The sequence below is a fragment of the Pseudophryne corroboree genome, chromosome 1 (genome assembly GCF_028390025.1).
Source record: "Pseudophryne corroboree isolate aPseCor3 chromosome 1, aPseCor3.hap2, whole genome shotgun sequence".
NCBI classification, from domain to species: Eukaryota; Metazoa; Chordata; class Amphibia; order Anura; family Myobatrachidae; genus Pseudophryne; species Pseudophryne corroboree.
This window is the reverse complement of record NC_086444.1, coordinates 201,617,808-201,644,528: the sequence shown is the minus strand read 5'-3', so window position 1 is coordinate 201,644,528 and position 26,721 is coordinate 201,617,808. Positions and strand designations below refer to the sequence as shown.

General features: G+C 48.6%; 2 protein-coding genes across 6 annotated transcripts in view; one reads left to right on the top strand and one right to left on the bottom strand.

The window, feature by feature from the left end:
* Window positions 1–26,721, bottom strand: part of SLF1 (SMC5-SMC6 complex localization factor 1) — a 382,477-nt gene that overhangs the window by 288,682 nt on the left and 67,074 nt on the right. Inside the window, exons 1-2 of one of the 4 annotated variants that reach the window (XM_063964013.1) lie at window positions 25,528–25,608; window positions 24,224–24,344 (exon numbers count right to left, since the gene is read on the bottom strand). In XM_063964013.1, coding sequence (XP_063820083.1) covers window positions 24,224–24,337 — 114 coding nt within the window. In that variant the 5' untranslated portion in view covers window positions 24,338–24,344; window positions 25,528–25,608. Of the gene's footprint in view, window positions 1–24,223; window positions 24,345–25,226; window positions 25,447–25,520; window positions 25,609–26,721 lie in introns of those variants that run through there. The other 3 variants (XM_063964015.1, XM_063964016.1, XM_063964017.1) reach the window with 3 other exon arrangements.
* The window catches only part of KIAA0825 (KIAA0825 ortholog), a 712,480-nt gene continuing 711,598 nt past the window's right edge, over window positions 25,840–26,721 (top strand). The window contains exon 1 of one of the 2 annotated variants that reach the window (XR_010247310.1): window positions 25,840–25,930. The gene's annotated coding sequence lies outside the window, so the exon portion shown is untranslated. The remainder of the gene's footprint in view (window positions 25,931–26,721) is intronic. The other variant, XM_063964012.1, reaches the window with a different exon arrangement.

Here is a 26,721-nt window from a genome sequence, read left to right as displayed (position 1 = left end):
GACGCCTGGGCAGGCGCGGGCTGAGATGCCGGCTGTCCCAAGGCTGTTACGTCATCGAACCTTTTATGTAAAGAGTTGACACTGTCGGTTAATACCTTCCACATATCCATCCACTCCGGTGTCGGCCCCGTAGGGGGCGACATCACACTTATCGGCTCCTGCTCCGCCTCCACGTAGCCCTCCACATCAAACATGTCGACACAGCCGTACCGACACACCGCACACACACAGGGAATGCTCTGACTGAGGACAGGACCCCACAAAGTCCTTTGGGGAGACAGAGAGAGAGTATGCCAGCACACACCACAGCGCTATATAACACAGGGATTTTCACTATACTGAGTGATTTTTCCCAATAGCTGCTTATTAACACCAATTTGCGACTAAATTTATGTGCCCCCCCCCCCCCTCTCTTTTTTACCCTTGTTGTACTGGATACTGCAGGGGAGAGCCTGGGGAGCGTTCTTCCAGCGGAGCTGTGAAGAGAAAATGGCGCTGGCTGTGCTGTGGAAGATAGCCCCGCCTCCTCAGCGGCGGGCTTCTCCCGCTTTTTATAATGTTAATGGCGGGGGTTTTTGCACATATACATTGTTATACACTGTATTATGTGCTATTTGTGCCAAAAGGTAAACTAATTGCTGCCCAGGGCGCCCCCCCCCAGCGCCCTGCACCCAACAGTGACCGGAGTGTGTGGTGTGCTATGGGAGCAATGGCGCACAGCTGCAGTGCTGTGCGCTACCTTAATGAAGACAGGAGTCTTCAGCCGCCGTTTTTCATCTTTATCTTCCGTCTTCTGGCTCTGCAAGGGGGACGGCGGCGCGGCTCCGGGAACGGACGATCGAGGTCGTGCCCTGTGTTCGATCCCTCTGGAGCTAATGGTGTCCAGTAGCCTTAGAAGCACAAGCTAGCTGCAAGCAGGTAGGTTTGCTTCTCTCCCCTCAGTCCCTCGTAGCAGTGAGTCTGTTGCCAGCAGATCTCACTGAAAATAAAAAACCTAACAAATACTTTCTTTTCTAGTGAGCTCAGGAGAGCCCACTAGGTGCATCCAGCTCTGGCCGGGCACAGATTCTAACTGGGGTCTGGAGGAGGGGCATAGAGGGAGGAGCCAGTGCACACCAGATATAGTACCTAATCTTTCTTTTGAGAGTGCCCAGTCTCCTGCGGAGCCCGTCTATTCCCCATGGTCCTTACGGAGTTCCCAGCATCCACTAGGACATCAGAGAAAACTACATTAACCATTTCAACCCTTCTGCACAAAGTTCATACAGAATAAATTGCAGATAAAAGTAAAATGCATACTAACAAACTTAGCTTTCTGTAAATGTGATAAATTTATTCTGAAAACATAAAACAGTTCTGCATTCTAATACACAACAAAACTGCCAGTTTGGTGGGACATAATTATATTTTCACTGTTTCCACCATGCAAATACCTAAGTGTACGGGCATAGTTACAAAGACTGTAGATGAGCCCCTTAAAATGGTTTTGGTAAACAAGAAGGCACACTTCCACAAATAAAAACACAGAATGGACCCGTATTTGTCGTGAATTAAAATAAACTTTAATACATCTTGCTGGGAGACAAGACTTTGGCTGGAAGTTTGCTTGACTGGTTAAGTTTTCCTTTCTGTCTTCCGTTTATCTCCCTCCAGAAGCCAAAGTCCATCCCAGTCTCCCGGAGGCAAGTGTTTAGTTTAGTGCCCCCTCTTTAACAAAAATAGGATTTTAATTACTTACCGGTAAACCCTTTTCTCGTAGTCAATAAGGGATATTGGGGGAATCTAGTACGATGGGGTATAGACGGGGTCCAAAGGAGCCGGTGCACTTTAAATTTCTTCAACTGGGTGTGCTGGCTCCTCCCCTCTATGCCCCCTCCCACAGGCAGTTATAGGTAAAATAGTGCCCGAAGAAGAAAGGACATACTTGAGAGAAGGAACATAACAACGAGTGGTGAGATTTACACACCAACACACCACTAACATAGAACAACCAGTAACAGCTGGTAACAAGACAGCAACAGCTGAACAGGTAACCACAGAAGAGATAACATGCAGAAAAGTCAACGCACTGAGGCGAGCGCCCAATATCCCTTATGGACTACGAGAAAAGGATTTATCGGGAAGTAAGAAAAAATAAGAATTTACTTACCGATAATTCTATTTCTCGTAGTCCGTAGTGGATGCTGGGGACTCCGTCAGGACCATGGGGAATAGCGGGCTCCGCAGGAGACAGGGCACATCTAAAAAAGCTTTTAGGTCACATGGTGTGTACTGGCTCCTCCCCCTATGACCCTCCTCCAAGCCTCAGTTAGGTACTGTGCCCGGACGAGCGTACACAATAAGGAAGGATCTTGAATCCCGGGTAAGACTCATACCAGCCACACCAATCACACCGTACCACTTGTGATCTGAACCCAGTTAACAGTATGATAACAAAACGAAGTAGCCTCTGAAAAGATGGCTCACAACAAGAATAACCCGATTTTTGTAACAATAACTATGTACAAGCATTGCAGACAATCCGCACTTGGGATGGGCGCCCAGCATCCACTACGGACTACGAGAAATAGAATTATCGGTAAGTAAATTCTTATTTTCTCTAACGTCCTAGTGGATGCTGGGGACTCCGTCAGGACCATGGGGATTATACCAAAGCTCCCAAACGGGCGGGAGAGTGCGGATGACTCTGCAGCACCGAATGAGAGAACTCCAGGTCCTCCTTAGCCAGAGTATCAAATTTGTAAAATTTTACAAACGTGTTCTCCCCTGACCACGTAGCTGCTCGGCAAAGTTGTAATGCCGAGACCCCTCGGGCAGCCGCCCAAGATGCGCCCACTTTCCTAGTGGAGTGGGCCTTTACAGATTTAGGCTGTGGCACGCCTGCCACAGAATGTGCAAGTTGGATTGTGCTACAGATCCAACGTGCAATCGTCTGTTTAGACGCAGGAGCACCCATCTTGTTGGGTGCATACAATATAAACAGCAAGTCAGACTTTCTGACTCCAGCCGTCCTAAACTATATATATATATATATATATATATATTTTTAGGGTCCTGACAACGTCTATTAACCTGGAGTCCTCCAAGTCCCTAGAAGCCGCAGGCACCATAATAGGTTGTTTCAGGTGAAAAACCTGACACCCCCTTAGGAAGAAAACTGGAGACGAGTCCCAGTTGTGCCCTGTCCGAATGGAAATTTAAATATGGGCTTTTGTAAGACAAAGCCGCCCATTCTGACAATCGCCTGGCCGAGGCCAGGACCAACAGCATGGTCACTGTCCATGTGAGATATTGGTCAACAGCATGTTCACTTTCCATGTGATATATTTCAAATCCACAGATTTGAGCGGTTCAAACCAATATGATTTTAAGGAATCCCAACACTATGTTGAGATCCCACGGTGCCACTAGAGGCACAAAAAGGGGTGTATATGCAATACTCCCTTGACAATCTGGACTTCAGGAACTGAAGTCAATTCTTTTCGGAAGAAATTCTACAGGGCCGAAACTTAAAACCTTAAAGAACCCCAATTTTAGGCTCAAAACACTCCTGTTTTCAGGAAGTGTAGAATTCGACCTAGTTGAATTTTCTTCGTGGGGCCTTCCTGGCCTCACCCACGCAACATATTTTCACCACATGTGGTGATGACGTTGTGCGGTCACCTCCTTCCTGGCTTTGACCAGGGTAGGTATGACCTCTTATGGAATGCCTTTTTCCTTCAGGATCCGGCATTCAACCGCCATGCCGTCAAACGCAGCCGCGGTAAGTCTTGGAATAGACATGGTACCTGCTGAAGCAAGTCCCTTCTTAGCTCCCCAGGCCCTTAGTCCTCTGTGAGCATCTCTTGAAGTTCCGGGTACCAAGTCCCTCTTGGCCAATCCGGAGTCACGAGTATAGTTCATACTCCTCTATGTCTTATAATTCTCAATACCTTGGTTATGAGAAGCAGAGGAGGGAACACATACACCGACTGTTACACCCACGGTGTTACTAGGACATCCACAGCTATCGCCTGAAGGTCTCATGACCTGGCGCAATACCTGTCCCGTTTTTTGTTCGGGCGGGACGCCATCATTTCCACCTTTGGTCTTTGCCAATGGCTCACAATCATGCGGAAAAACTTCCCTATGAAGTTCCCACTCTCCCAGGTGGAGGTCATGCCTGCTGAGGAAGTCTGCTTCCCAGTCGTCCACTCCCGGAGAGAACACTGCTGACAGTGCTATCACATGATTTTCCGCCTAGCGAAAAATCCTTGCAGTTTTTTCACTGCCCTCCAGCTTCTTGTGTCGCCCTTTCTGTTTACGTGGGCGACTGCCGTGATGTTATCCCACTGGATCAATACCGGCTGACCTTGAAGCAGAGGTCTTGCTAAGTTTAGAGCCTTATAATTTTGCTCTTAGCTCCATCTATGTGGAGAGAATTCTCCAGACTTGATCACACTTTCCTGGAAATTTTTTCCCTGTGTGACTGCTCCCCAGCCTCTCAGGCTGGCCTCCGTGGTCACCAGCATCCAATCCTGAATGCTGAATCTGTGGCCCTCTAGAAGATGAGCACTCTGTAATCACCACAGGAGAGACACCCTTGTCCTTGGATATAGGGTTATCCGCTGATGCATCTGAAGATGCGATCCGGACCATTTGTCCAGCAGATCCCACTGAAGAGTTCTTGCGTGAAATCTGCCGAATGGAATTGCTTCGTAATAAGCCACCATTTTTACCAGGACTCTTGTGCAATGATGCACTGACACTTTTCCTGGTTTTAGGAGGATCCCGATTAGCTCGGATAACTCCCTGGCTTTCTCCTCTGGGAGAAACACCTTTTTCTGGACTGTGTCCAGAATCATCCCTAGGAACAGTAGACGTGTCCTCGGAAAAGCTACGATTTTGGAATATTTAGAATCCACTCGTGCTGTCGTAGAACTATTAAAGATAGTGCTACTCCGACCTCCAACTGTTCTCTGGACCTTGCCCTTATCAGGAAAGCGTCCAAGTTTCTTTTAAGAAGAATCATCATTTCGGCCATTACCTTGGTAAAGACCCGGGGCGCCGTGGACAATCCAAACGGCAGCGTCTGAACTGATAGTGACAGTTCTGTACCACGAACCTGAAGTACCCTTGGTGAGAAGGGCAAATTTGGACATGTAGGTAAATGTCCCTGATATCCAGTGACACCATCTCGTCCCCTTCTTCCTGGTTCGCTATCACTGCTCTGAGTGACTCCATCTTGATTTGAACGCTTGTATGTAAGTGTTCAAATATTTCAGATCTCACCGAGCCGTTTGGCTTCAGTACCACAATATAGTGTGGAATAATCCCCCCTCCCTTGTTGTAGGAGGGGTACTTTGATTATCACCTGCTGGGAATACAGCCTGTGAATTGTTTCCAATACTGCCTCCCTGTCGGAGGTAGACGTTGGTAAAACAGACTTCCGGAACTTGTGAGGAGGAGACGTCTCGAATTTCCAATGTACACCTGGGATACTACATGTAGGATCCAGGAGTCCCCTTGCGAGTGAGCCCACTGCGTGCTGAAACTCTTGAGATGACCCCCTACCGCACCTGAGTCCGCTTGTACTGCCCCAGCGTCATGCTGCGGACTTGGCAGAAGCTGTGAAGGGCTTCTGTTCCTGGGAATGGGCTGCTTGCTGCAGTCTTCTTCCCGTTCCTCTACCCCTGGGCAGATATGACTGGCCTTTGCCCGCCTGCCCGTATGGGGACGAAAGGACTGAGACTGAAAAGACTGTGTCCTTTTCTGCTGAGATGTGACTCGGGGAACAAAAGGTGGATTTTTCAGCTGTTGCCATGGCCACCAGGTCCGATGGACCGCCCCTTTATACGGCAATACTTCCATGTGCCGTCTGGAATCTGCCTCACCTGACCACTGTCGTGTCTTCGTCTGGCAGATATGGACATCACATTTACTCTTGATGCCAGAATGCAAATATCCCTCTGCGCATCACGCATATATAGAAATGCATCCTTAAAATGCTCTATAGACAATAAAATCTTGTCCCTGTCAAGGGTATCAAAATTTTCAGTCAGGAAATCCGACCAAGCCCCCTCAGCGCTGCACATCCAGTCTGAGGCGATTGCTGGTCGTAGTATAACACCAGTATGTGTGTATATACTTCTTAGGCTATTTTTCAGCTTCCTATCAGCTGGCTCCTTGAGGGCGACCGTATCTGGAGACGGTAACGCCACTTGTTTTTATAAGCGTGTGAGCGCCTTATCCACCCTAAGGTGTGTTTCCCAACTCGCCCTTACTTCTGGCGGGAAAGGGTATACCGCCCATAACTTTCTATCGGAGGAACCCCACGTATCATCACACACTTCATTTAATTTATCTGATTCAGGCAAAACTACAAGTAGTTTATTCACACCCTACAAAATACCCTTATTTGTGGTACTTGTAGTATCAGAAATATGTAACACCTCCTTCATGCCCTTAACATGTAACGTGTGGCCCTAAAGGAAAATACGTTTGTTTCTTCACCGTCGACACTGGAGTCAGTGTCCGTGAGGTAAATGGGCGTTTTTACAAGCCCCTGACGGTGTCTGAGACGCCTGGACAGGTACTAATTTGTTTGCCGGTCGTCTCATGTCGTCAACCGGCTCGCAGCGTGTTGACATGATCACGTACTTCCACAAGTAAGCCATCCATTCCGGTGTCGACTCCCTAGAGAGTGACATCACCATTACAGGCAATTTGCTCCGCCTCCTCACCAACATTTTCCTCATACATGTCGACACACACGTACCGACATACAGCACCCACACAGGGAATGCTCTGATAGAGGACAGGACCCACTAGCCCTTTGGGGAGACAGAGGGAGAGTTTGCCAGCACACACCAAAATGCTATAATTATACAGGGACAACCTTTATAAAAGTGTTCCTCCCTTATAGCATTTAATATATATTTATATCGCCAAATCAGTGCCCCCCCTCTCTGTTTTAACCCTGTTTCTGTAGTGCAGTGCAGGGGAGAGCATGGGAGCCTTCCCCTCAGCCTTTCTGTGAGGGAAAATGGCGCTGTGTGCTGAGGAGAATAAGCTCCGCCCCCTTTTCGGCGGGCTTTTTCTCCCGGTTTTTAAGAACTGGCCTGGGTTAAAATACATACATATAGCCTTAATGGCTATATGTGATGTATTTATTTTGCCAAAAAGGTACTTATATTGCTGCCCAGGGCGCCCCCAGCAGCGCCCTGCACCCTCCGTGACTAGGTCAGTGAGCCGTGTGACAACAATGGCGCACAGCTGCAGTGCTGTGCGCTACCTTCATGAAGACTGTGAAGTCTTCTGCCGCCTGTTTCCGGACCTCCGTTCTGCCGTCTTCTTCAGCGTCTGTAAGGGGGATCGGCGGCGCGGCTCCGGGACGAACCCCAGGCTGACCTGTGTTCCGACTCCCTCTGGAGCTGTGTCCAGTAGCCTAAGATCCCAATCCATCCTGCACGCAGGTGAGTTGGAGATCTCTCCCCTAAGTCCCTCGTTGCAGTGATCCTGTTGCCAGCAGGAATCACTGAATGAAACCTAAAAAAAACTTTTCTAAACAGCTCTTTAAGAGAGCCACCTAGATTGCACCCTTCTCGGACGGGCACAAAAACCTAACTGAGGCTTGGAGGAGGGTCATAGGGGGAGGAGCCAGTACACACCATGTGACCTAAAAGCTTTTTTAGATGTGCCCTGTCTCCTGCGGAGCCCGCTATTCCCCATGGTCCTGACGGAGTCCCCAGCATCCACTAGGACGTTAGAGAAATCCTGTTTTCTCTAGCATCCATAAGATGATATTGAGGGAAAATAGTACGATGGGGACGTCCCAAAGCTTCCAGAACGGGCGGGAATATGCGTAGACGTCTGCAGCACCGCCTGCCCAAACTGGGTATCCTCTTTGGCCAGGGTATCAAACTTACAGAACTTCACAAAGGTATTCTTCCCCGACCAGGTAGCAGCTCAGCATAATTGCAAGCAAAGACTCCACGGGCAACTGCCCAGGAAGACCCGACCGATCTTGTAGAGTGGGCCTTCACAGACTGTGGAACAGGTAAGGCTCCCGACACATAGGCCTGTTGGATAGAAAGTTTAAGCCAACGAGCAATGGACTGCTTAGGAGCAGGGCAACCCTTTTTCTGCGAATCATATAGCACGAACAAGGAGTCCGGGTAGACGAACGGACCTTGTTGAAGAAAATCTTTTCTCAGTGGGTCTTCAACGGACATGTCCAGAAGATCCATGCCCTCCGAGGTCAAACCGGGCAATCAGAATTGCCTGGACTCCCTGGGGTAAATTTACTAAGATTCGTATTTTCCCGTTTGAGGTCAAAGTTCAATCACGAATGACATCGCAAATGTAAATTTGCAACTTTTTGAATTTATTACGGCTAATTTACTAAGCTGTCGTATTCTGCATTTTCCGTTTTACCGATGTCGATGTGATTCGTTTTTCTTGGCAGTGTTTTACGTGAGTGACTTGTAAAACACTGCCGACTTTAATACAATGAATCTCGGCCGGATCTGAGAGATCCGTGCTGGGCTTCATTGTGCACTTTTTAAAAAAAAAAAATCAGTGTTAAATTTAAAAAAAAATATGCGTGGGGTCCCCCCTCCTAAGCAAAACCAGCCTCGGGCTCTTTGAGCCGGCCCTGGTTGCAAAAATATGGGGGGAAAAATGATAAAGGTTCCCCCATATTTCAACAACCAGCACCGGGCTCTGCGCCTGGTCCTGGTTCCAAAAATACGGGGGACAAAAAGCGTAGGGGTCCCCCGTATTTCTGAAACCAGCACCGGGCTCCACTAGCCAGATACATAATGCCACAGCCGGGGGACACTTTTATATAGCTCCCGGCGGCCCTGGCATTACATAACCAACTAGTCACACCTGGCCGGGGTACCCTGGAGGAGTGGGGACCCCTTCAATCAAGGTGTCCCCCCCCCTCCAGCCACCCAAGGACCAGGGGTGAAGCCCGAGGCTGTCCCCCCCATCCATGGGCTGCGGATGGGAGGCTGATAGCCATTGTGTTAAAAAATGAATATTGTTTTTTGTAGCAGTACTACAAGTCCCAGCAAGCCTCCCCCGCAAGCTGGTACTTGGAGAACCACAAGTACCAGCATGCAGAGGAAAACCGGGCCCGCAGGTACCTGTAGTACTACTACTAAAAAAATACCCCAATAAAAACATAAGACACACACCTTGAAAGTATAACTTTAATACATACATACACACCTCCATATACACATACTTACCTATGTTCACACGAGGGTCGGTCCACTTCTCCATGTAGAATCCATGGTGTACCTGTGGAAAAAATTATACTCACATACTCCAGTGTAGAAGCCTCTTCTTCTTTTAATCCATTTGTAATCCAGGTACTTGTCAAAATAAAAAAACGGACACCCGACCTCGCACTGAAAGGGGCCCCATGTTTTCACATGGGACCCCTTTCCCCGAATGCCAGAAACCCCCTCTGACTTATGTCTAAGAGGGTTTCTTCAGCCAATCAGGGAACGCCACGTTGTGGCATCCTCCTGATCGGCTGTGTGCTCCTGTACTGTCTGACAGGCGGCACACGGCAGTGTTACAATGTAACGCCTATGCGCTCCATTATAACCAATGGTGGGAACTTTGTGGTCAGCGGGTGACCGAAAGTAACTGGTGCTTTGTTCCTGGGTACCTGCAGCTGCTGGCTTCTTTGTCTTACCTCTGATGCCTCGTGCAGCGTTTGAGGTGCCACTGGTTCAATATCGAAACGTAGCGGTCCGAAAGGACTGAGTAGATGGTCCCGCCTAGCCAGTGGGGCCCCAGAGGGGAGAAACATGGAATTCTCCGCAGTAGCTGTGGAAATTCACGAAACCAAATCAACCCCGAATAACCACTCCCCTGACAAAGGGAGAGACGCCACACTACGCTTGGAATCTGCGTCCGCTATCCACTAGTGCAGCCATAAAGCTCTGCGCACTAACACTGCCATGGCAGTAGTACTCACATTAATAGCTCCTATCTGTTTAATAGAGTCACGCAGAACGCGTGCAGTATACTGAATGTGTTTGATCAGAGTAACCATACTCACCAGAGACATATCCCCCGCGAGACCCACATGAACTGGCCCAACCAGGTGTGAATGACATGTGTCAACAAGCAACCCGCTATCACAGGTCTTTGTGATATACCAATGCTGTGGAATAGACTTCAGTGTAGTCTTCTAGTTTTCTACACCCAGGATCCTTCAAAGCCGAGGAGACAGGGACCGGTAACACAACCTATTTAGACAGGCATGAGACAGAGGCATCAACAGCAGGGGGATCTTCCCAGTTTTTCCTGCCTTCAGGAGAAATTGGGAAAGTGTTGAGAAGCGTCCGGCCACCTGGAATTTTTTATCAGGATTTTTCCAGGTCAACTTTAAACATATCATCTAATTCTTTAGAATCAGAGAAAGTGATGCTAACCTTTTTCTGTGAGAAAAAATAAGAATTTACTCACCGGTAATTCTATTTCTCGTAGTCCGTAGTGGATGCTGAGAGCCCGTCCCAAGTGCGGACTTCTGCAATACTTGTATATAGTTATTGCTTAACTATAGGGTTATTGTTCTGAGCCATCTGTTGAATGAGACTCAGCTGTTGTTCATACTGTTAACTGGGTATAGTTATCACAAGTTGTACGGTGTGATTGGTGTGGCTGGTATGAGTCTTACCCTGGATTCCAAATCCTTTCCTAGTAATGTCAGCTCTTCCGGGCACAGTTTCCCTAACTGAGGTCTGGAGGAGGGGCATAGAGGGAGGAGCCAGTGCACACCAGATATAGTACCTAATCTTTCTTTTAAGAGTGCCCATTCTCCTGCGGAGCCCGTCTATTCCCCATGGTCCTTACGGAGTACCCAGCATCCACTACGGACTACAAGAAATAGAATTACCGGTGAGTAAATTCTTATTTTTTCTCACAGAAAAAAGGTTATCAGGATTTTTCCAGGTCAACTTTAAACATATCATCTAATTCTTTAGAATCAGAGAAAGTGATGCTAACCTTTTTCTGTGAGAAAAAATAAGAATTTACTCACCGGTAATTCTATTTCTCGTAGTCCGTACAACTTGTGATAACTATACCCATTACTAGGAAAGGATTTGGAATCCAGGGTAAGACTCATACCAGCCACACCAATCACACCGTACAACTTGTGATAACTATACCCAGTTAACAGTATGAACAACAGCTGAGTCTCATTCAACAGATGGCTCAGAACAATAACCCTATAGTTAAGCAATAACTATATACAAGTATTGCAGAAGTCCGCACTTGGGACGGGCTCCCAGCATCCACTACGGACTACGAGAAATAGAATTACCGGTGAGTAAATTCTTATTTTCTCTGACGTCCTAGTGGATGCTGGGTACTCCGTAAGGACCATGGGGATTAAACCAAAGCTCCCAAACGGGCGGGAGAGTGCGGATGACTCTGCAGCACCGAATGAGCAAACTCAAGGTCCTCCTCAGCCAGGGTATCAAACTTGTAGAATTTTGCAAACGTGTTTGATCCCGACCAGGTAGCTGCTCGGCAAAGTTGTAGAGCCGAGACCCCTCGGGCAGCCGCCCAAGAAGAGCCCACCTTCCTCGTGGAATGGGCTTTTACTGATTTAGGATGCGGCAGTCCAGCCGCAGAATGTGCAAGTTGAATCGTGCTACAGATCCAGCGAGCAATAGTCTGCTTAGAAGCAGGAGCACCCAGCTTGTTGGGTGCATGCAGGATAAACAGCGAGTCAGTTTTTCTGACTCTAGCCGTCCTGGAAACATAGATTTTCAGGGCCCGGACTACGTCCAGCAACTTGGAATCCTCCAAGTCCCGAGTAGCCGCAGACACCACAATAGGTTGGTTCAAATGAAACGCTGATACCACCTTAGGGAGAAATTGGGGACGAGTCCTCAATTCTGCCCTGTCCATATGGAAGATCAGATAAGGGCTTTTACATGACAAAGCCGCCAATTCTGACACACGCCTAGCCGAAGCCAAGGCCAAAAGCATGACCACTTTCCACGTGAGATAATTCAACTCCACGGTCTGAAGTGGCTCAAACCAATGTGATTTTAGGAAATCCAACACTACGTTGAGATCCCAAGGTGCCACTGGAGGCACAAAAGGGGGCTGAATATGCAGCACTCCCTTAACAAACGTCTGAACTTCAGGCTAGTTCTATTTGAAAGAAAATAGACAGGGCCGAAATCTGGACTTTTATGGATCCCAATTTTAGGCCCATAGTCACTCCTGACTGTAGGAAGTGCAAAAATCGACCCAGCTGAAATTCCTCTGTTGGGGCCTTCATGGCCTCACACCAAGCAACATATTTTCGCCATATGCGGTGATAATGTTTTGCTGTCACATCCTTCCTAGCTTTTATCAGTGTAGGAATGACTTCAACCGGAATGCCCTTTTCCATCAGGATCCGGCGTTCAACCGCCATGCCGTCAAACTCAGCCGCGGTAAGTCTTGGAACAGACAGGGCCCCTTCTGTAGCAGGTCCTGTCGGAACGGCAGAGGCCAAGGGTCCTCTGAGATCATTTCTTGTAGTTCCGGGTACCAAGTTCTTCTTGGCCAATCCGGAACGATGAGTATAGTTCTTACTCCTCTCTTTCTTATTATCCTCAGTACCTTTGGTATGAGAGGAAGAGGAGGGAACACATAAACCGACTGGTACACCCACGGTGTCACTAGAGCGTCCACAGCTATCGCCTGAGGGTCCCTTGACCTGGCGCAATATCTTTTTAGCTTTTTGTTGAGGCGGGACGCCATCATGTCCACCTGTGGCCTTTCCCAACGATTTACAATCAGCGTGAAGACTTCTGGATGAAGTCCCCACTCTCCCGGGTGGAGGTCGTGCCGGCTGAGGAAGTCTGCTTCCCAGTTGTCCACTCCCGGAATGAACACTGCTGACAGTGCTATCATGTGATTCTCCGCCCATCGGAGAATCCTTGTGGCTTCTGCCATTGCAATCCTGCTTCTTGTGCCGCCCTGTCGGTTTACATGGGCGACCACCGTGATGTTGTCTGACTGAATCAGCACCGGCTGGTTTTGAAGCAGGGGTTTTGCTTGACTTAGGGCATTGTAAATGGCCCTTAGTTCCAGAATATTTATGTGTAGGGTAGTCTCCTGACTCGACCATTGTCCTTGGAAGTTTCTTCCCTGAGTGACTGCCCCCCAACCTCGGAGGCTTGCATCCGTGGTCACCAGGACCCAGTCCTGAATGCCGAATCTGCGGCCCTCGAGAAGATGAGCACTCTGCAGCCACCACAGCAGAGACACCCTGGCCCTCGGGGACAGGGTGATCAACCGATGCATCTGAAGATGCGATCCGGACCACTTGTCTAACAGATCCCACTGAAAGATCCTTGCATGGAACCTGCCGAAGGGAATTGCTTCGTAAGAAGCTACCATCTTTCCCAGGACTCGCGTGCAGTGATGCACCGACACCTGTTTTGGTTTCAGGAGGTCTCTGACCAGAGATGACAACTCCTTGGCCTTCTCCTCCGGGAGAAACACCTTCTTCTGTTCTGTGTCCAGAATCATACCCAAGAACAGCAGAAGCGTCGTAGCAACCAGCTGCGACTTTGGGATATTCAGAATCCAGCCGTGCTGTTGTAGCACTTCCTGAGATAGTGCTACTCCGACCAACAACTGCTCCATGGACCTCGCCTTTATAAGGAGATCGTCCAAGTACGGGATAATTATAACTCCCTTCTTTCGAAGGAGTATCATCATTTCGGCCATTACCTTGGTAAATACCCTCGGTGCCGTGGACAGACCAAACGGCAACGTCTGGAATTGGTAATGGCAGTCCTGTACCACAAATCGGAGGTACTCCTGGTGAGGTGGGTAAATTGGGACATGTAGGTAAGCATCCTTGATGTCCAGTGATACCATAAAATCCCCCTCTTCCAGGCTTGCAATAACCGCTCTGAGCGATTCCATTTTGAACTTGAACTTCCTTATATAAGTGTTCAAGGATTTCAAATTTAGAATGGGTCTCACCGAACAGTCTGGTTTCGGTACCACAAACATTGTGGAATAGTAACCCCGTCCCTGTTGAAGGAGGGGAACTTTGATTATCACCTGCTGGAGGTACAGCTTGTGAATTGCCGCCAGTACTACCTCCCTTTCCTTGGGAGTAGCTGGCAAGGCTGATTTGAGGTAACGGCGAGGGGGAGACGTCTCGAACTCCAGCTTGTATCCCTGAGATACCACTTGTAGAACCCAGAGATCCACCTGTGAGCGAACCCACTGGTCGCTGAAGTTCCGGAGACGGGCCCCCACCGCACCTGGCTCCACCTGTGGAGCCCCAGCGTCATGCAGTGGACTTAATGGAAGCAGGGGAGGATTTTTGTTCCTGGGAACTGGCTGTCTGGTGCAGCTTTTACCCTCTACCCCTGCCTCTGGGCAGAAAGGACGCGCCTCTGACCCGCTTGCCTTTCTGGGGCCGAAAGGACTGTACTTGATAATACGGTGCTTTCTTAGGCTGTGAGGGAACCTGAGGTAAAAAGGTCGACTTCCCAGCTGTTGCTGTGGACACGAGGTCCGAGAGACCGTCCCCAAACAATTCCTCACCCTTATAAGGCAAAACTTCCATGTGCCTTTTAGAATCAGCATCACCTGTCCACTGCCGAGTCCATAATACTCTCCTGGCAGAAATGGACATTGCATTAATTCTAGATGCCAGCCGGCAAATGTCCCTCTGTGCATCCCTCATATATAAGACTACGTCTTTAATATGCTCTATGGTTAGCAAAATAGTATCCCTGTCAAGGGAATCAATGTTATCTGACAGGGAATCAGACCATGCTGCTGCAGCACTACACATCCATGCTGAAGCAATAGCAGGTCGCAGTATAGTACCTGAGTGTGTATACACAGACTTCAGGATAGCCTCCTGCTTTCTATCTGCAGGCTCCTTTAAGGCGGCCGTATCCTGAGACGGCAGTGCCACCTTTTTTGATAAGCGTGTGAGCGCCTTGTCCACCCTAGGGGATGTCTCCCAGCGTAACCTATCCGTTGGCGGGAAAGGGTACACCATTAGTAACCGCTTAGAAATCACTAGTTTCTTATCTGGGGAACACCACGCTTCTTCACACAATTCATTTAACTCATCAGATGGGGGAAAAGTCACTGGCTGCTTTTTCTCCCCAAACATAATACTCTTTTTTGTGGTAACTGGGTTAATGTCAGAAATGTGCAACACATTTTTCATTGCCATAATCATGCATCGGATGGCCCTTGTGGATTGTACATTTGTCTCATCCTCGTCGACACTGGAGTCAGACTCCGTGTCGACATCTGTGTCTGCCATCTGAGGTAGCGGGCGTTTTTGAGCCCCGGATGGCCTCTGAGACGCTTGGGCAGGCGCGGGCTGAGATGCCGGCTGTCCCAAAGCTGTTACGTCATCGAACCTTTTATGCAAGCAGTTGATACTGTCGGTTAATACCTTCCACATATCCATCCACTCTGGTGTCGGCCCCCGCAGGGGGAGACATCACACTTATCGGCTCCTGCTCCGCCTCCACGTAAGCGTCCTCATCAAACATGTCGACACAGCCGTACCGACACACCGCACACACACACAGGGAATGCTCTGACTGAGGACAGGACCCCACAAAGTCCTTTGGGGAGACAGAGAGAGAGTATGCCAGCACACACCAGAGCGCTATATAACAGAGGGATTTACACTAATACAAAGTGAATTTTCCCCCAATAGCTGCTTATTATCACAATTGCGCCTAAATTTATGTGCCCCCCCTCTCTTTTTTACCCTTTCCGTAGTGTATACTACAGGGGAGAGCCTGGGGAGCTTCCTTTCAGCGGAGCTGTGAAGAGAAAATGGCGCTGGCTGTGCTGAGGAAGATAGCCCCGCCCCTTCAGCGGCAGGCTTCTCCCGCTTTTTTAATAATATTTATGGCGGGGGATTAGGCACATATACAGTTTAGAACTGTATTATGTGCATTTTGCCAAGTAAGGTATACTAATTGCAGCCCAGGGCGCCCCTCCCCCCCAGCGCCCTGCACCCACCAGTGACCGGAGCGTGTGGTGTGCTGTGGGAGCAATGGCGCACAGCTGCAGTGCTGTGCGCTACCTTATTGAAGACCGGAGTCTTCAGCCGCCGATTTTCTCTGGAATCTTCCGTCTTCTGGCTCTGCAAGGGGGATGGCGGCGCGGCTCCGGGAACGGACGATCGAGGTCGGGCCCTGTGTTCGATCCCTCTGGAGCTAGTGGTGTCCAGTAGCCTTAGAAGCACAAGCTAGCTGCAAGCAGGTAGGTTTGCTTCTCTCCCCTAAGTCCCACGTAGCAGTGAGTCTGTTGCCAGCAGATCTCACTGAAAATAAAAAACCTAACAAATACTTTCTTTTTCAGTGAACTCAGGAGAGCCCACTAAGTGCATCCAGCTCTGGCCGGGCACAGATTCTAACTGAGGTCTGGAGGAGGGGCATAGAGGGAGGAGCCAGTGCACACCAGATATAGTACCTAATCTTTCTTTAAAGAGTGCCCAGTCTCCTGCGGAGCCCGTCTATTCCCCACGGTCCTTACGGAGTACCCAGCATCCACTAGGACGTCAGAGAAACGACTGTTTTACTGCATTGTCTTCTACTGGGAGTTTTAACACATCCCTGATAGCAAGTAAGAGTGGCTCAAGCCCTTGTACAGGAGAAGAATCCTCAATAATAGGGTGCATCCCCCCCCCTTCCTTCTGTCCCTCTTCATCAGTTACCGAGAGTAAGCAGGCAGCACACGTGTATGTGGCCCAGAGCTAGGGAGAAGGGTCTGTCCTTTGCCTCTTGCAGCCAGGTCTGCTATACAGCCTGCTACAGTTGCTGTATCTTATGACTATTTGCAGAGGGCTGAGAGAACATGTCCGCCATCCAGGGAGTTTAACCAGGATGGCTGCTGCACCTCCCCACCAGCCTCCTCACAAGCCTGTGAGGACTTGCTACATTGTTCATGAGACGGGGGGGGGGGGGGGGGGAGGGATCTACAGGTGCATCAATGGTGTTTACCATATTCACAGGAGACAAACTCTCACACACACCAAACAGACACTATACAAGCAAGCCTGCCCACGATTGGTATGTGAGTAGGAGACCCAGAGATAATGACATGCACAAGAAGCCTAGCAGACTCAGGAAAACTGCAGGCTGTAACTTTATACTGTGACTCAGTTTTACAAGTATAATAGTTGCTCTACCCCCCTAACACCTCTATATGTATCTGGAGTGTTGGAGGACCTGTGAGCCTGCTGCTGCTGCTGGAAGCAGAGGAAGGGGCCAAGAAGCGCAGGTCCCACTCTGAGGTAGCTCCGCCCCTTGCAATGGCGCCGGAGTTATACACTTATTTATACTGGCAAATGTCTCCTTTTGGTGTAAAAATAAGATTTTAAACCTACCGGTAAATCTTTTTCTCCTAGTCCGTAGAGGATGCTGGGGACTCCGTAAGGACCATGGGGAATAGACGGGCTCCGCAGGAGACATGGGCACTAAAAAAGAACTTTAGGTATGGGTGTGCACTGGCTCCTCCCTCTATGCTCCTCCTCCAGACCTCAGTTAGAGAAACTGTGCCCAGAGGAGACGGACAGCACGAGGAAAGGATTTTGGAAATCCAAGGGCAAGATTCATACCAGCCACACCATTCACACCGTATAACATGGAATATACGAACCAGTCAACAGTATGAAACAAAACCAGTATGAAACAAAACCAGTATCAGTCCAAAACTGATCCAAATGAAACATAACCCTTATGTAAGCAACAACTATATACAAGTCTTGCAGGATGTTGTCCGCACTGGGACGGGCGCCCAGCATCCTCTACGGACTAGGAGAAAAAGATTTACCGGTAGGTTTAAAATCTTATTTTCTTTTACGTCCTAGAGGATGCTGGGGACTCCGTAAGGACCATGGGGATTATACCAAAGCTCCAAAACGGCCGGGAGAGTGCGGATGACTCTGCAGCACCGAATGAGCAAACATTAGGTCCTCATCAGCCAGGGTATCAAACTTGTAGAATTTAGCAAAAGTGTTTGAACCCGACCAAGTAGCCGCTCGGCAAAGTTGTAATGCCGAGACGCCCGGGCAGCCGCCCAAGAAGAGCCCACCTTCCTAGTGGAATGGGCCTTTACCGAATTCGGTAACGGCAATCCAGCCATGGAATGAGCCTGCTGAATCGTGCTACAGATCCAGCGAGCAATAGTATGCTTAAACGCAGGAGCGCCAACCTTGTTGGCTACATACAGGATAAACAGGGCCTCCGTTTTCCTAACCCGAGCCGTTCTGGCCACATAAATTTTCAATGCCCTGACCACATCCAGGGACTCGGAATCCTCCACGTCCCTTGTAGCCACAGGCACCACCATAGGTTGGTTCATATGAAAGGAAGAAACCACCTTAGGCAAAAATTTAGGACGAGTCCGCAACTCAGCTCTGTCCACATGGAAAATCAGTTAAGGGCTTTTGTGAGACAAAGCCGCCAACTCCGACACTCGCCGCGCCGAAGCCAAGGCCAATAACATGACCACTTTCCAAGTGAGATACTTAAATTCAACTGTTTGAAGAGGTTCAAACCAGTGAGACTTAAGAAACCGTAACACCACGTTAAGGTCCCAAGGTGCCACTGGAGGCACAAAAGGAGGCTGGATATGCAGCACCCCTTTCACGAAAGTCTGGACCTCTGGAAGAGAAGCCAATTCCTTTTGAAACAAAATGGATAGGGCCGAAATCTGAACCTTAATGGAGCCTAACTTCAGGCCCAAATTCACTCCAGTTTGCAGGAAGTGGAGAAAACGGCCCAGATGGAATTCTTCCGGAGGAGCAGTCTTGGCTTCGCACCAAGACACATACTTCCTCCAGATACGGTGATAATGTTTCGATGTCACCTCCTTCCTAGCCTTTAACAGAGTAGAAATGACCTCTTCTGGAATGCCCTTCTCCGCTAGGATCCTGCGTTCAACCGCCATGCCGTCAAACGCAGTCGCGGTAAGTCCTGGAACAGACAGGGCCCTTGTTGTAACAGGTCTTCCCTGAGAGGAAGAGGCCACGGATCTTCGGTGAGCATTTCCTGTAGATCCGGATACCAGGCCCTTCGAAGCCAATCTGGAACAATGAGAATTGTCTGAATCCCTCTTCATCTTATGATTCTCAGTATCTTTGAGATGAGAGGAAGAGGAGGGAACACATAGACCGACTGAAACACCCACGGTGTCACCAGTGCGTCCACTGCAACCGCCTGAGGGTCCCTTGACCTGGCACAATATCTCGGAAGTTTCTTGTTGAGGCGTGAAGCCATCATGTCTATTTGAGGCAGTCCCCACTGACTTGCAATCTCTGCAAAGACATCCTGATGAAGTCCCCACTCTCCTGGATGCAGATCGTGTCTGCTTAGGAAGTCTGCTTCCCAGTTGTCCACTCCCGGAATGAAGACTGCTGTCAGAGCGCTTACATGACTCTCCGCCCATCGAAGAATCCTTGAGGCTTCTGCCATTGTCACTCGGCTCCTTGTGCCGCCTTGGCGGTTTACATGAGCCACTGCTGTGATGTTGTCTGAATCAGAACCGGTAGACCTCGAAGTAAGGTCTCCGCCTGACGAAGACCGTTGTATATGGCCCTTAATTCCAGAACGTTGATGTGTAGACAAGCCTCCTGGCTTGACCACAGACCTTGAAAGTTTCTTCCCTGTGTGACTGCTCCCCATCCTCGGAGGCTCGCGTCCGTGGTCACCAGAACCCAGTCCTGAATGCCGAACCTGCGACCCTCTAGAAGGTGAGCACTCTGCAGCCACCACAGGAGAGATACCCTGGCCCTGGGGGACAGGCGGATCATCTGATGAATCTGTAGATGTGACCCGGACCACTTGTCCAGAAGGTCCCACTGAAAAGTCCTGGCATGGAACCTGCCGAATAGAATGGCCTCGTAAGATGCCATCATTTTTCCCAGCACTCGAGTGCAGTGATGTACCGACACCCTGTCTGGCTTTAACAGGTCCCTGACCAACCTCTGAAGTTCCTGGGCCTTTTCCATCGGGAGAAAAACCCTCTTTTGTTCCGTGTCCAGAATCATGCCTAAGAAAGGCAATCGGGTCGTTGGAACTAACTGTGACTTTGGTAGATTTAGAATCCAACCGTGTTGTTGCAACACCCTCAGGGAGACTGATACGCTGTCCAGCAACTGTTCTCTCGATCTTGCTTTTATCAGGAGATCGTCCAAGTATGGGAAAATTGTGACACCCTGCTTGCGCAGGAGCACCATCATCTCTACCATTAATTTGGTAAAAATCCTCGGGCCGTGGAAAGCCCAAACGGCAACGTCTGAAATTGGTAATGACAATCCTGTACCACAAATCTCAGGAACGCCTGATGAGGTTGATAAATGGGGACATGAAGGTATGCATCCTTTATGTCTAGGGACACCATATAATCTCCCCCTTCCAGACTTGCGATGACCGCTCTGAGCGATTCCATCTTGAACTTGAACCTCTTTAAGTATAGGTTTAAGGATTTTAAATTCAGAATGGGTCTGACCGAACCGTCCGGTTTCGGGACCACAAACAGGGTTGAGTAATAGCCCATCCCCTGCTGCAGCAGGGGAACTTTTACCACCACTCGTTGAAGGCACAACTTTTGAATTGCTGCTAAAACTACCTCCCTCTCTGGGGAAGAAGTCGGCAGTGCCGATTTGAAAAACCGGCGAGGAGGCACCTCTTCGAATTCCAGCTTGTACCCCTGGGAAACAATGTCTATTGCCCAGGGATCCACCTGAGAGTGAACCCAGACCTGGCTGAAAAGACGAAGACGTGCCCCCACAGGAGCGGACTCCTCCCGCGGAGCCCCAGCGTCATGCGGTGGGTTTAGTATAAGCCGGGTAGGACTTTTGTTCCTGGGAACTGGCTGTAGCTGGCAGCTTTTTCCCCTTGCCCTTACCTCTGGCAAGAAAGGAAGATCCCCGAGCTCTCTTGGATTTATGCGACCGAAAGGACTGCATCTGATAATGTGGCGCTTTCTTAGGCTGTGAGGAAACATAAGGTAAAAAAGATGATTTACCTGCAGTAGCCGTAGAAACTAGGTCCGCGAGACCTTCCCCAAACAATTCCTCCTCCTTGTAAGGCAAAAGTTCCATATGCCGTTTCGAGTCGGCATCACCCGTCCACTGTCGGGTCCACAGTGCTCGCCTGGCAGAAATCGCCATAGCGTTCGCTCTGGACCCCAGTATGCCTACATCCCTCTGAGCCTCTCTCATATAAAGGACCGCATCCTTAATATGGCCCAGGGTCAATAAAATAGTTTCCTTATCCATATAAGCAGATACGGTATCGGTCCACGCTATTACAGCGCTACAAACCCAAGCCGATGCTATCGCCGGCCTGAGTAATGTACCGGTATGTGTGTAAATTGACTTCAAGGTAGTTTCCTGCTTGCGATCAGCAGGATCCCTGAGGGCAGCGGTATCCTGAGATGGCAGCGCCACCTTTTTGGAAAGGCGCGTCAACGCTTTGTCCACCCTTGGGGAGGATTCCCACCGTATCCTGTCCTTGATCGGGAAAGGATACGCCATAAGAATCCTTTGGGGAATCTGCAGCTTCTTGTCTGGAGTTTCCCAAGCACTTTCAAATAACTCATTTAATTCAAAAGCAGGTGGAAAAGTAACCTCAGGCTTCTTTTCTTTAAACATGTGGATCTTTGGATTAGGCACCGCGGGGTCATCTATAATATGCAGTACATCCTTTATAGCAATAATCATATAATGAATACTCTTTGCCAATTTTGGCTGCAACCTCGCATCATCATAATCGACACTGGATTCAGAATCCGTGTCGGTAACTGTGTCAACTACCGGAGAAAGTGGGCGTTTTTGAGACCCAGAAGGCCCCTGTGACATAGGGAAAGGCAGGGTATGACCCTCTGTACTGTCCCTGCACTCTGCTTTGTCCAAACGTTTGTGCAATAAATTCACATTTGCATTTAAAATATTCCACATATCCATCCAGTCATGTGTCGGCGTTGCCGACGGAGACACCACACTCATGCGCTCCACCTCATCCCTAGGAGAGCCTTCTGCTTCAGACATGCCGACACGCACGTACCGACACACCACACACTCAGGGAAAGGTCTAATCTGGAGACAATTCCCCCACAAGGCCCTTTGGAGAGACAGAGAGAGAGAGTATGCCAGCACACACCCAGTGCCAATAACCCTGGAAAAAATTACCCAGATACAGCGCTCTTTATATATTCACTGCGCCAAATTATGTGCCCCCCCTTCTTTAAAACCCTCTGTCACCGGTGATCAGCAGGGGAGAGTCCGGGGAGCCAGCTTCTCAGCGTGTGCTGTGGAGAAAATGGCGCTGGTGAGTGCTGAGGGAGAAGCCCCGCTCCTCAGTGGCGGGCTTCGGTCCCGCTCTTTTAAACAAAACTGGCGGCGATACTCTAAAAAGAACACAATTTAGTGTATATATACTTATAGCCAGTCCTAGAGGTATACATTGCTGCCCAGGGTACCCCCCCCCCCCCGCGCCCTACACCCAACAGTGCCCACTGTGTGTGTTCTGTGTGGGAGCAATGGCGCGCAGCGTTACCACTGCGCGTTACCTCACTGAAGATCTGAAGTCTTCTGCTGCCTTTGAAGTCTTCTGTCTTCCTATACTCACCCAGCTTCTATCTTCCGGCTCTGCGAAGAGGACGGCGGCGCGGCTCCGTGACGAACCGCTAGGGGAGACCTGCGTTCTGACTCCCTCTGGAGCTAATGGTGTCCAGTAGCCTAAGAAGCAGTGCCTAGCATTTAAGTAGGTCTGCTTCTCTCTCCTCAGTCCCACGATGCAGGGAGCCTGTTGCCAGCAGGTCTCCCTGAAAATAAAAAACCTAACAAAATACTTTCTTTCAGGAAATTCAGGAGAGCTCCCTGTAATGCACCCAGTCTCCTCTGGGCACAGTATTAAACTGAGGTCTGGAGGAGGGGCAAAGAGAGAGGAGCCAGTGCACACCCATAGCTAAAGTTCTTTTTTAGTGCCCATGTCTCCTGCGGAGCCCGTCTATTCCCCATGGTCCTTACGGAGTCCCCAGCAACCTCTAGGACGTAAGAGAAACATAATATAAATACCTGTTTTCACAACCGCTTGCCAGAATACACAGGGGGCTATAGTGGGTCCCCCCCAGGAGGGTCCCGTATGCCGCCCCTGCGTTTTTCCCACACCTAGAACTGGGGGACCCCCTAGCGGGGCTCCCAGTTTGTACTCACAACTGTTGTCACCTTCAGGCAATGTTAGGGATGTGCGGCTTGCTGCGATTGTGACCGCTAAGGCGCAGTGTACCTCTCAGGACGGTGGTCCTGCAGCGGGGAAGTGGCTCTGACATCTCGCAAGGCCGATGACCGTCCCCCCTAAAACTTCCACGGTGCAGGTATGCCCAAAAATAACAAAGATTGAAAATAAACTGAAGAAAAACTCTCTGGAGCTCCAGAGTGTGCATCATCTCCGGAGGGTACTTTTTTCTAAACTGCCTGTGGGAGGGGGCATAGAGGGGAGGAGCCAGCACACCCAGTTGAAGAAATTTAAAGTGCACTGGCTCCTATGGACCCCATCTATACCCCATCGTACTAGATTCCCCCAATATCCCTTATGGATGCTAGAGAAAATGGGAAAACAAATATGGTGTATGCGTGAGTGTGTGTGTGCGTATATACAGATAGCACTCTTAGCTGGTCTACAGGGACCGAAGCCCACAGTAAATCGGCAGGGCTCCAGCTACTCTGTGTGACAACAGCCTGGGGGTCAGAGTTAGACTCACGAGTCAGCCGTCTGCAGTATGCAGAATCAGCTTTCACTGGTGGGTCCCACCTATCAGTCTAGCAGCAGCGGGTGCACCGCTGCTTGCTGTAGTACAGGCTGCCGGTACCAGGCGGGAGCTGCCCTTCCCCCTGTTGCAGGTGTTAGCAGGGCTCCTGGGACAGAGCTGAATAACTCTACAGCAGCGGTCACACATGGATCCTACTGTGAACCACGTAGGCGCTGCTGTACATGCAGCAGGTGTCTTATTTGCCTCTGGGAGATCCGCCCCTGTCTCCCTCTTTAAATTTTATGTTACTATTGTTAATATTTTATTGTTTCTACTCATATTACTATCTATAGGTCTCTCTTATATCTGTTACCTCCTATATCTAAATTGTCTGCCAGCTTGTTTATGATAAGGAAGTAGGAAATACTAAAAAAATATAAAACTCTCTCACCTCAGAATCAATAGATATACAGGGCAGCTTGCAGGTCAGTTTAATCAATTCTTCTCTCTCCGTATCCCTGAAACCTGTAAACTGAACAATTCGCTCTTTCGAAGTCAGCTCCATCTGAAAGCTAAAAATCAGAAAATAAAATAATAATTAGGAGATAGCCACTAAAACAGGAATATTTATATCTTTAGCATTCAAACATTAGTTTATAATGTTTTCAATTTATCAGTCTGTACTGTACCATCTATTTTAATAAACAATAGATTTATTTAAGAAATAATAAACAAATATATATTATTATTTGGCCAGTGATAGCCCAAGAATAGCAGTTCTCAGCCCGCTGGCCATAGCCTACAAAGAGTCCTCATAAGTATCATTATTGTGTGTACAGTAAGGTGCCACAGCGTTCTGTGGCACTGGAAAGTCCAGAAAACATACATGTTATGTAAAGAGCATAGTTCTGCCTAGGCTGGCACATCTAATAGAAGCCAACAAATGATTTGCAACTTTATGTACAGCAGCTGTTCAATAATTATTTGGTCAAAACAATCTTTGGAGGGATTCTTTCATTTCTTTCAGCAAAATCCTGCTGTTTTTATACTATTGAAAAGATAGATTCTAATTTCATTAATATTTCAAAGAGCGCCCATCCAAAAGATTTTTTTCTCCTGTCTTTGTACCCTTGCATAATCTTTCATGTTGATTCACAGAACATTACAGAAATATAATAAGGTCTTGACAGTACAGTATCTCAATACTTTAATTTATTAAATATCAGTGACAGTGACTAGAACAATATTCAGATTACAAGTGTTGAAAGACTTTCCTGGCACTTACACACAGAGGGGACACATTTCTAGGCCTATGTAGGTAAGAATTGAATTGGATGTTTAATCTAAATTTGTTCAATCTATAGATGGATTGAACGAAGCAACAGAAGAGTATAATAACTTTATATATATATATATATATATATACATAAAATATTCACTATTAATCTGTTTACCATTCCTTCTGATGACCCTGAAACCTCTTGCAGAAATGATTTCTCTACAGAAAGTTATACATGTTAAACATTTGGCATGAATTCCCAGGTATATAGTTTTATATATTTAGGAGTAAACTGTGTATTTGTATATGTATACTAGTAGCTATTAGAGTCTCTGGGGGGAATTCAAATGTCTGAAAAGTCGGTTGGGTGTCTGTTTTTCCCTGTCTATTAGATAGGAAAAAACAGACAACCGACTTTTCAGACATTTTAATTCCCCCCTCTGTATCTATATTACAGTTCTGACAAGACCTCTCACATGTACGCTGGAGACGCTGAGACGCCGACCGTCGGGACCGGAATCCGGAAGTGCTGGGACCGGCAGTGAGATTGACGGTGCGCGAGCGCGTGCACGGAAGGAGACTGGGGCCGGGAGCGGGTTGCTGGGGGCCGCGACCGGGGAGACTGGTGCCGGAAACCGGAGCCGGGGGTCAGTGATCGAGGAGCCGCAAGTGGCGGCAGGGACGGAGAGGTGCTGGTAGCCAGAGCGGTAGCGGCAGTGTGTGGGCGCTTGTAAGGCTGACCGGCAGTAGAGAGGAAGGGATGCGGTGCAGCCGGGAGCTGTGACCAGTGATCAACTGCAGGAACGGTGCCAGGAGCGGGAGCTGTGACCAGTGAGCGGGTGGGTGCTCCTGCAGGAGGTCCAGGCACTCTCCGGATTCGTAAGTATCAGCACTGTGACACCTTCCACACATTCCACCTTTACACATTCATTTGATTGTACTGATTGTATTTTTAATTATTATTTATTAACATTTTCTTTTATAGCGCAGCAAATTCCGTTGCGCTTTACAATTGGACACGCTGATAAATTAAAACTGGGTAATAAACAGTCACAGAGGTAGGAAGGCCCTGCGCACAAGCTTACAATCTATTGGGAAATAGGCATTGTATACACAAGGATAGGCGCTATCACATATTTGTCCACTGGATTGCAAAGGTTCTGGATGGGTTGCATGATATCACATCACAACAATGATGAACCAGGGTCAGAAGGAAGGGAAAGTGAAGAGAAAATATGTGGAGTATACAGTATGTGCGGACTGTACAGTGGAGATATAATCGGATCGGATAGCTTATGAAGGTTGAGTGAGTGGTTCTGTAATGTGAGAGCCTGAAGAGGTGAGTTTTCAAGGAACGTTTGGAGTCTAGTGGAGAGTCGTATTGTACATGGTAGTGCATTCCACAGAGTGGGTGCAGCCCGAAGAAAGTAATGAGTGTGGATGAGAGATGTAGATCTTGTGAAGAGCGGAGAGGTCAGGTTGAGAGATATTCTGAGATGAGCGAAGAGATGTACATTGTGGTAGTATGGTTAATGATCTTGGGTTGAGTAAAAGTATTTTACTGTACATTGAATTATTTGAACATCAGTTACTGCTCTGTTGTGAATATTGTGTCTCTCCTCTGTCACACATTCTTCTGATTTTTCAATTACTGTACTGTTGTTGAATAT